The following is a 9,906-nucleotide window of genomic DNA, read 5'->3' on the forward strand; positions in this document are numbered from 1 at the left end:
GCATCTGACGCAAGAGCACACTAGGTCTCGTTGTAAATGAGATATAGAGCTGCCCTCATGACTCTGCGAAAATCTATTTTTTAGCTACGATCGTCATATGGACGATTGATTATAAGGAAATGTTATAGAAACTGGTGTCAGAATTTTAATATTTTCTACCCCTCTGTTCCTAATATTTGTCTTTCTAGAGATTTCAACAAGTGACTACATACGAAGCAAAATGAGTGAATCTACACTCTAAAATATGTCTATATACATCCATATGTGGTAGTCCATTTAAAATCTCTAAAAAGACGAATTTTTAGGAACGGAGGGAGTAGCAAACGTCCAAAATTTTCATGTGAAAACAAATAAAATTGTCATGTGCTGTTACAAGGTATTTGCTATAACGGTCACCATGAGTTATATACTATTTTGTTACGAAGATCATGACAACTCATGCAAGACTTTTTTAAATAGCTGGCACTACACGAGTTGAGCATAACTTAGATGATTAGATTCTTTGTGATAGACCAGCCTAGGGTTCAAGTCCTATACTTGGCACTGGCGAGCGCATTTTACTAAATTTATTTCAGAGATTTCGGTGATGCCCATTTAGTGGGAGGAGACGTTTTGGTCCAACTATGAAAAACGTCTGTGATGGCTTCGTCAAGTTCAAGGTGATGCGTCGATTGAGTCTTTCAAAGATGCTCGTGAAGATTGCGTGTGTGCGTTGAAAGAATAAAATGTACTCCCTTTGTTCGAAAATACTTGTAGAAAAATACATAGAAATGAATGTATCTAGAACTAAAATATATCTAGATATATCCATTCCTCCGACGAGTATTTTCGCACGAAGGGAGTAAGTGGATCGCATAGGGCTCTGCAGCAAGTCGCCGGTAATCCTCGCGTCGCGCGTGGGCTCTGCAGCAAGTCGCCGGTAGTACGTCGGCGGTGGCTGCGCTGTCGTCGTCGTGGTCGAGCCGAACGAACGAACGCCGACGCGTAGCTCCTCCGCCGCGCAGCGGACGGTTGGTGGCGGTTGACCCTACGGCCTACTGGCACCGCACCCCTCCCCCACATGGCCACACCATGGATGACATCACCGTCCCGTCATCGAACTCCAAGTGGGCCCCGCCGATCCACGTGAGCCGTATTTTCCAATCCTTTTTACCCTCTCTCTACGCATCTGACTTTCCTCGCAAGCCTCCCCCACCCTCCAAACACAGCACCCACCGACACGCGGGCCTGGGCCCTAAGTCAACGGCCTGACAGGAAGGATCCTTTCCACCGCGATGTATATCCAGGTAAATCCGTTCTGTAATCCAAAAAGGAATACCCAGATCCACTTCCCTACGGACGCCCCCATCCCGGCCGCCCACGTGTCCCGGAGAACGGATCGCGGCCGTCGAGGCCACGATAGGTGGATCATAAATGCCGCGGGGCCGAGGCAAGCGGGGGGACGACGACGGAAGAAGGGGCGGTTAAAAAGTCGTATAGCGGTTAAAACGGCCGGCCAGTGGCTGCCCTCCCCCCTCCCTCCCTCTCTTTCTCCCCCCCCTCCGCCCGCGCCCGGGGAACCAGCGATCCCTCCTCCCCCTTCACAAGCCAGCCCCCGGATCCAGAGCGGAGCCGACCGATCCAGTAGTCCAGGCGCGAGGATGGGGAAGGCGGCGGCGGTGGGGACGGCGGTGGTGGTGTGCGCGGCGGTGGGCACGGCGGTCGTGCTCGGCCGGCGCCGGCGCCGCAGGGACGCGGAGCTGCTCGGCGCCGCCGAGGCCGAGCGCAAGAAGAAGGTGGCGGCCGTCATCGAGGACGTCGAGCGCACGCTCGCCACGCCCACCGCCCTGCTGCGGGGCATCTCCGACGCGCTCGTCCTCGAGATGGAGCGCGGACTGCGCGGGGACATGCACTCCCAGCTCAAGATGCTCATCAGCTACGTCGACAACCTCCCCACCGGGTAAGGGAAACCACCCCCATTCCGGATCTGACCCGATCCCGTCCCATCCTTAGCCTTAACTTGTCGGGTTGACCTGTGGGCCTCGTGATCCGTCTGCTGCTGGGAAAGTGGCCTGCGGATATATTGCGCTTTCCTTGGTCGCGTACGCCACGGGAATTCTCCAATCCTACTCTTGATTAGGCATATAAGTGGCCGTACGGTGAAATGTGCGGATCTTAGTCTGAATTTCTGTGCCAAGATCGCGCCTTGTGGCGATTCAGCCCGAAATCAGGAACACCGTCGCCTCTTAGGTGACCTCCACTGATTCTCGATGAATCATCATGAGCAAGGATGTGATCCTTTTATTATCTCATAATATATGAACTGACCGATCTCGCTCTGGCGCATCCCCTGTTTGCTGATCGTATGGTCGTCCGAATTTTGGTGATTTAGGATTTATTTATTTTCGATCAATCAGCATGCCACCACATGAGATTTCCATGAGTTGGTGTGGATGTTCATTTCTCAATAGGCCATCAGTGGGATGTACTAACCGATTATGGCAGGGATGGTTCACTCAGGATTACTCCCATATGCCCAATTATGTGAAATCTGTACAGAAGTTCTTATGTAATTGGTTTGTTTCACCAATTTCTTTGTTCAATTATATCCACCAGTAGAACTCATCCTCTCCAAGTATAATCTGTTATGTGCTTTGTTTCTCAAAGACAAATTGTAATCTGTATATCTATTACATGCAATTCTCTGAAAAACAGGACATTTTTCCTAGACTTGTATAACTTTATTGTTTAATCATTTGGGTGCTATTTCTGCAGGGACGAACATGGCTTGTTTTATGCATTGGATCTTGGAGGTACCAACTTCCGTGTTCTGCGAGTCCAGCTTGGAGGAAGGGAGAAACGTGTTGCCAAGCAACAGTATCAGGAAGTCTCTATTCCACCACACCTGATGGTTGGAACTTCCTTGGTGAGTACCTGGTATTCGGTTTTCAAGCTCCCTGGAGTCACAAATCTACATGCATGTTTACTAATTTAATTTGAATTATTATTACAGGAACTATTTGATTTCATTGCTGCTGTATTGGCCAAATTTGTTGAAACTGAAGGTGACGAGTTCCACCTCCCAATGGGGAGGCAGAGAGAGCTGGGTTTCACCTTTTCCTTTCCGGTAAACCAATTATCGATATCATCAGGAACACTCATCAAGTGGACAAAGGGCTTTTCAATCAACGGCACGGTAAAATTCAAAACATTACACAGCATTTGTTGAGCAGTTCCTAGCACATTACGTAGCATAAGTCCCACTGGATTTTCTTATAAATCCATGGATTACCTTGGCAAGTTTCTGGTGGTAAAGCTTGATTTGATATGTCAATCAGAACTTAAGTGTTGAAGTTTAATTGAGGTTACTGGTTAGGAAGCATATTCTTGATATGCAGTACAAATAGTATGTTTTGCGGTTTATATGGTATCTGAGCCAATTGTCGATCTTTCTATAATAACCATAATTCCTTGATTTTGACGTGTTCTTTTTGTTACTCCTTAATCAGGTTGGTGAGGATGTTGTGGCTGAGTTGAGCAAGGCCATGGAGAGGCAGGGGCTGGATATGAAAGTTACAGCACTGGTAATACACCATATCTATGGTTGACTCTCGTATATAAGACAATGCTAATTTCTGTGTTTTCCGACGCTACTTCTATTATTTGTTAATCTTTTCTCTATTAATGGAGTGCGAACAAACATGGTCGTGTGTCCAAAACATATATTCTCAGGCTGAGTGTTGATGTTTTGTAGGTTAATGACACAGTCGGCACATTGGCTGGTGGGAGATATATGGATAATGATGTGGTTGCTGCTGTAATATTGGGCACTGGTACAAACGCAGCATATGTTGAGCATGCTAATGCAATTCCTAAGTGGACTGGACTACTGCCAAAATCCGGAAATATGGTTAGTGTTTGAAATTCCTTATGCTTGAAGTAAAAAAGCCCCATGAAACATTGTACGTTCACTGCTGTGTTGTATTAGTCTCTCTTAAAATTTGTATTTTTAACCACATAATTATTTCCTATTCTCTAGGTAATCAACACGGAATGGGGAAGCTTTAAATCGGACAAGCTTCCACTTTCAGAATACGACAAAGCATTGGACTTTGAAAGTTTGAACCCTGGAGAACAGGTGTTTATCTTGGTGTTTTCAATTCCATTCACGTTTTTGTGCTGAACCGTACTAATATATTTTGTATGATAGATCTATGAAAAGTTGATTTCCGGCATGTATCTTGGAGAGATTGTGCGAAGAATCTTACTGAAACTGGCTCATGATGCTGCATTGTTTGGGGATGTTGTTCCAGCTAAGCTGGAACTGCCATTCGTACTTAGGTAATACTTGATCCATTGGTCACTGAGCTTTTCATGCTTGCTTCTTGACATGGGAAAAACTGTTATTTATTTTGTTAGCTAAACACATATCAAGAATTTTTTATAATAATAAAAAGATAAGTGCCAATAATAGCCAAACTGCACAAGGAAGCTTCTAAATATTGTTACATGTGTTGACTAGTCCATGTAAGGCCCACAGTTTACAAAATTTGGGAAGTTGCGTGCCTCTTGAAGCTATACATTTACTTCATTCGAGTAATCCATGTGAGGTGACAAATATTCTAAACTTAGTGCTGATTGATCATTGCCGGTGATAAAATACTTTTCTTCTGGTCAATGCTCCGTTTTGTCACGGCTTTGTTCAATTCAAAGCTTTGTATTCTTTTTCTCTGTCGTATTAGAATATTAAGATGGATGGCCTGTGCAATTGTCTAGTTAGATAGAGTTTGTTTCGTGCACACCTTAATATTATAAGAGAATTCGAAACCAAAGCCAAACTTATGTTTGTTTTGTTCTTTGTTTTTGTCAAACCTATCATAAAGTCTGAGTAGTGGCCTAATGATTAATTTTCACCTTCTCTTTGTTAGAATAAATAAAGTATTTACTTGGGGGCAAATAGATTATATAAGTCATTAATAGATGGATGCACTGAGTAGCATACCATTCTTGATACCTGATGAAGCTTCCATTGGCATTAACACCACTAATCGCTAATCGGTGATAATTCCTGACGAATATTTACCCATTTACGATAAAGAGTATCTATTTGTTGAAACTTTTTTGCTGTATTCTTATTCTAAATCTTATGTTGCAGGACCCCAGATATGTCCGCCATGCACCACGATGCATCACATGACCTTAAAATTCTGGGAAGCAAGCTAAAGGATATCGTTGGGGTACGACTGTTTGAACCTAAGTGGATACAAAAGTTGTTCAGTGACCATTGATTAACATGTTGATCTCATGTTTAGGTTGCGGATACTTCCCTGGAAGTAAGATACATTACTCGTCACATATGTGACATCGTTGCAGAGCGCGGCGCACGCTTGGCCGCTGCTGGCATATATGGCATCCTGAAGAAGCTAGGCCGGGACAAGGTGCCAACCGACGGCAGCCCGATGCAAAGGACCGTGGTTGCATTGGACGGTGGTCTCTATGAGCACTACAAAAAGTTCAGCAGCTGCTTAGAGGCAACTCTTTCAGATCTCCTCGGGGACGAAGCCTCTTCTTCGCTGGTTGCCAAGCTGGCCAATGACGGCTCTGGCATTGGAGCTGCTCTCCTCGCCGCTTCGCACTCCCAGTACGCTGATATCTACTAGTCTTCTTGGTAACGAGCCCGATGGATGGATTGAACCCAGAGTGTAGCAGCCTCTTCTCTTCCTTTTTTTTTCTTTCTTTTCCCTTCGAACCTTCCTAATCGCCTGGTGGTGGAATTTTACCTTCTTCGGCTATTCTGCGGACACTCTCCGGTGCGTCTGCAGCGGGATGTAGCTAGCATAGCGCCAAAGAGCTTGGAGGTTTATCTAATGGCATAAAAGTTTGAGTGGCAGCAACATATGGAGATGGAGGTTTGGACAATGCCATTCCTGTTCTGCCGATTCTTTTTCCCCTTGTCTGGTGGTGTTTGTAATCCATAACATTTTGTTAATCCTTTTTTTTGTATTTTCTCCTTCCAATAAAGATGGGGATCGACATCATCCAATTTAACCATCTTTTTATGTTGCCTGGTTTCTCCAGTATATACATTTATGTATGTCTGAATGCTCATCTCTGTCTTCAGAATAATACTAGTTTTGTCTGAATTTGATCCACTTCAAGCAACTGCTCATCTGAAGGCTGTCACACTGTGTACAACATTCCACCATTGTTATCTGCTCTGCTCTGAAACTGCACTGTCTTACTACTTAGTTACTACTGAACCTTACAACTATATTCTGACGTCACTACGACATTTCGTCAGACGACGACGTCGAAGCTACCCTTGCCGTCAGCGGCGTCGGATAGCCGTTTCCGGCGACTGCCCCCTCGCACTGCTGGCAGCAGCGGGGCGGCGTCGTACTCGGAGACGCCCGTCTTCTCGTCGAGGTTTTTCCGGTGAGCCTGCTCGCACCGCAGCAGTATCTGCAGCACGTCCTTCATGGTTGGCCGCGTCGACGGCTGGGCGCCGGTGCAGATGATGCCGAGCTTGAACACGACCTCGAAGTCGTCACTTTGCCTGGCGTCGCCGATGCACTCGTCCGCCGCGTCGGCGATGCTCTTCCCCGACTGCAGGTGCCGCCACGCCCACTCCGCCAGCGAGCAGTGCTCGCCGCCGTTGCCGGCCTCCCTGCCGGTGGCCAGCTCCAGCAGCACCACCCCGAAGCTGTACACGTCCACCTTCTCGTTCGCCTTCCTCGTGTACGCGCACTCTGCATAACATGGCGAAAAAGATAAGCCACTGCGCCGCAAAGAAATTTTAGCGTTGAGGATTACTATCAAGGTGATCGGTGATCGGTGCGTACCGGGAGCCATGTAGCCGAAGGTTCCGGCGACGGCGGACATGGTGTCGTGTGGCGTCGTGCCGGCGGCTTCGACGAGCATCCTGGCGAGCCCGAAGTCGGCGACCTTGGCGTTGAGCTCCGCGTCGAGCAGGATGTTGCTGCACTTGACGTCCCGGTGCACCACCGGCGGGGAGCACTCGTGGTGCATGTAGCTCAGCCCCCGCGCCGCGCCCACGGCCACCCTCACCCTCGCCGGCCAGTTCAGCGGCGCTCGCCTGACCGAGGGGGCCCTCGCCGGCATCGAGCTCCCAGCCGGTGCCGGCCACCTGTGGCCGTGGAGCCACTTGTCCAGGCTGCCGTTGCCCATGTACTCGTAGACGAGGAGCTTGGTCTCCGCGCGGGAGAGGCAGCACAGGAGCTTGACGATGTTGGTGTGCCGGACGTGGCCGAGCACGTCCACCTCCGACTCGAACTCCCGCTCCAGCTTCCTCTCCACCTTCCCGCCGGTCCAGATCCGCTTCACGGCCACCACCGTGCCGCCGCTCGCGCCGCTCCGGCTGGGGCACTCCACGCGGTACACCCGCCCCGCCCCGCCCTTGCCGATGAGGTTCTCGTCGGCGAGCCCGTGCAGCACGGGGCCCTCGCCGAAGTCCAGCGGCTGGAAAGGGGTGAGCTTCCAGGCCTCCTCGGGCGGCGCGAGCCCCTTCCGCCTCTTGATGTCGCGGACGATGAAGAAGGCGAGCGCCGCGATGACGACGAGCAGCGCGGCGGCCGCGGCGACAAGGCCGGTGCGGAGGCCTGGTGATACCTTGTCGGATGACCTGGCCGCGCACGAGCTCACGCCGGCGAGGTTCCCCGACGACGCCGCGCCCGTGCAGAGCGCGCGGTTGCCCAGGAAGCTTCGGTCGTAGGCGGGGACAGCGAGCGCCTCCGGGACCTCGCCGGCGAGGTCATTGGATGACAGGTTTAGCTGGTTCAGCCTTAGCGATCCCAGCGCTCGCGGGATGCTGCCGGAGAGTTGGTTGGACGAGAGGTCGAGCAGGGTGAGCACCGGCATGGAGCCCAACCCCGCCGGTATCTCGCCGGTGAGCTGGTTGTTGCTGAAGTTCATCTGCGTCAGGCCACCGAGCGACGCGATGCCCGCCGGGATCGCGCCCGACAGCTGGTTGGACGACAGGATGAACTCCTGCAGCAGCGGCATGCCGGCGGCGAGCCCCGCGGGTATCTCGCCGGAGAAGGAGTTGTTCCCGGCGTTGAACTTCTGCAGCTTAGCCGCCGACGACGGAAGGCTGCCTCTGAACTTGTTATTCATGATGTAGAGCCTCGTCATGTTCCAAAACAGCGTCTCTGGCAGGGCACCGGTGAGCCCTCCATTGTTCTGCAAAAGCAGAGTCATCAGCTTCGTCTCCGTCCAGAGCGCGGCCGGCACCTCGCCGGAAAGTTTGTTGTCTTGGAGCTGCAGGCTTATGAGCGCGGGGCACTTGGCGAGGCTGGCCGGGATCGATCCGTTCAGGCGGTTGCGGGCGGCGGAGATGATCCACAGCCCGCGGTTCTGGCAGACCCCCGCAGGTATCGGCCCGGAGAGGTCGTTGTCGTCGACCTGGATGTCTCTCAGCGACGGCGAGTGCATCCCGAGCTCCGCCGGAAGCGCTCCCGTGAGTTTGTTCTCGAACAACCACAGGAACACCAGCGACGGTAGCTGGGCGAGGCTCGCCGGTATCTCGCCGGAGAAGCCGTTGCCGCTCAAGCATAATTTGATGAGCTTCGTCAAGGTCCCGAGCCTTTCAGGGATCGCTCCGGTCAGCTTGTTGTAGGACAGGTCGATCTCGATTAGACCCGCCGCTCCGATGGCGCCATCGATGACGACATCACCAGCGAGCTTGTTATAGTGTAAGTACAACACCTGCAGCTTGGTGAGGTTCCAGATCGACGGTGGAATGTTCCCGGTGAACGCGTTCGTCGACAGGTCAAGCCACACCAACTCCGACAGCCCCGGGAGGTAGCTCGGGAACTCGCCGGTGAGGTTGCATCCGGCTAGCCAGACAGTGGCCAGCCTCGTCAAGTTCTTGAACGATTCCGGCAGCTTGCCGGGGACGAACGGGTTGACCTCGAGCTTGAGCGTCTGGAGGCCAGTCAGCTCCCCGAGCTCCGGCGGGATGGTGCCGGTGAGCTGGTTGCTGTTGAGAGCGAGGACTGTCAGGTTCTTGAGCTTGGACAGCGCGGGCGGCACCTGACCGGTGAAGCCGTTGCCGTTCAGGGCCAGGTACGTGAGGTTCTCCCCGAGGCGGCCGATGTCGGCGGGGAGGTCGCCCGAGAGCGTGTTCATCGAGAGGTCGAGGTACGTGAGGCCCGTGCAGTTGTAGAGGGACTTCGGGAAGCCGCCGCTGACGCTGGTGTTGCTGAGGTCGAGCGTGGCGAGGCTGGCGAGCCGGCCGATGGCGTCGGGGACGGGGCCGGAGACGGTGACGTTCGGGAGGGCGAGGGAGGTCACCCGGCCGGCGCCGTCGCAGGAGACGTGGGCCCAGCCGGCGCAGGGCGAGCCCGTAGCCGCCGACCACGACGCGAGCTCCGCCGGGTCGCCCCACGCGCGCTTGACCTCGAGCAGGAGCTGCCGCTCGTCGGCCTGCTGCGCCGCGGCATGGCGCAGGTGCAGGACGAGGCAGAGCGCGAGGAGTGGGAGATAGGTGCGGCGTGGCGACGCCATGGTCGGGTCGCTGGGTGGTTTCCGGCCGCCGGAGGACGGAAGCGTGCGTTCAGTTTGGTTGGCGGGAGCGGCCTGCCGTCGCTGACCCCGGTGTGGAAACGTGTGGGCGCGTTATGTAGTGGGAACTGGCCGCGGCCGTTATATTTTTTCCTTTTCTTTTTGTCCCTTTTAATTCCTTTTTCATTCTGTTGGATATTGTGCTCGTTGGGGTTGTCGGGTGGTGCTTGCTTGGAAGCTTCAATCTTTGTTTCTTACTTGGTTGTTTAATTCGTGTTTGCTACATGTGTTGTTAGTGTGGGGTTTAGGCAGGGTCAAATTAATTGAACTGAAGGGGACGCGTTCTAGATGGTTTTAGTATACTCTCCGCGGCAATGACCGCCGCCGGCCACCTCAGCTGATGCC

At 52.3% G+C, this 9,906-nt stretch overlaps 2 protein-coding genes across 2 annotated transcripts; one reads left to right on the forward strand and one right to left on the reverse strand.

The window, feature by feature from the left end:
- The first annotated feature begins 1,524 nt into the window (after positions 1-1,524).
- On the forward strand, positions 1,525-6,038 carry LOC119349056 (hexokinase-5-like). Its single transcript, XM_037617065.1, has 9 exons — positions 1,525-1,939; positions 2,755-2,905; positions 2,993-3,175; positions 3,489-3,563; positions 3,734-3,889; positions 4,019-4,117; positions 4,190-4,320; positions 5,135-5,216; positions 5,292-6,038. Exons 1-9 carry the CDS (start codon positions 1,641-1,643, stop codon positions 5,637-5,639), a joined length of 1,524 nt encoding a protein of 507 aa, XP_037472962.1. The 5' UTR covers positions 1,525-1,640; the 3' UTR covers positions 5,640-6,038.
- A 162-nt stretch (positions 6,039-6,200) lies between these two features.
- Positions 6,201-9,571, reverse strand: LOC119349055 (receptor-like protein kinase HSL1). The gene is made up of 2 exons (XM_037617064.1): positions 6,822-9,571; positions 6,201-6,728 (listed from the first exon to the last, which is right to left on the reverse strand). Exons 1-2 carry the CDS (start codon positions 9,502-9,504, stop codon positions 6,277-6,279), a joined length of 3,135 nt encoding a protein of 1,044 aa, XP_037472961.1. The 5' UTR covers positions 9,505-9,571; the 3' UTR covers positions 6,201-6,276.
- Between the last annotated feature and the right edge of the window lie 335 nt (positions 9,572-9,906).

Source organism: Triticum dicoccoides, chromosome 1B, assembly GCF_002162155.2.
Source record: "Triticum dicoccoides isolate Atlit2015 ecotype Zavitan chromosome 1B, WEW_v2.0, whole genome shotgun sequence".
In the NCBI taxonomy this organism is placed as follows: domain Eukaryota; kingdom Viridiplantae; phylum Streptophyta; class Magnoliopsida; order Poales; family Poaceae; genus Triticum; species Triticum dicoccoides.

What these genes read in the sequence shown, in the direction of transcription:
- LOC119349055 (XM_037617064.1), bottom strand. Translation starts at nt 9,504, where the DNA reads ATGGCGTCGCCACGCCGCACCTATCTCCCACTCCTCGCGCTCTGCCTC. An exon ending in CTTCGGCTACATGGCTCCCG is followed by an intron (nt 6,729 to 6,821) that starts GTACGCACCGAT and finishes CATGTTATGCAG; the next exon opens with AGTGCGCGTACACGAGGAAG.
- LOC119349056 (XM_037617065.1), top strand. Translation starts at nt 1,641, where the DNA reads ATGGGGAAGGCGGCGGCGGTGGGGACGGCGGTGGTGGTGTGCGCGGCG. An exon ending in GTCGACAACCTCCCCACCGG is followed by an intron (nt 1,940 to 2,754) that starts GTAAGGGAAACC and finishes CTATTTCTGCAG; the next exon opens with GGACGAACATGGCTTGTTTT. An exon ending in TGATGGTTGGAACTTCCTTG is followed by an intron (nt 2,906 to 2,992) that starts GTGAGTACCTGG and finishes TTATTATTACAG; the next exon opens with GAACTATTTGATTTCATTGC.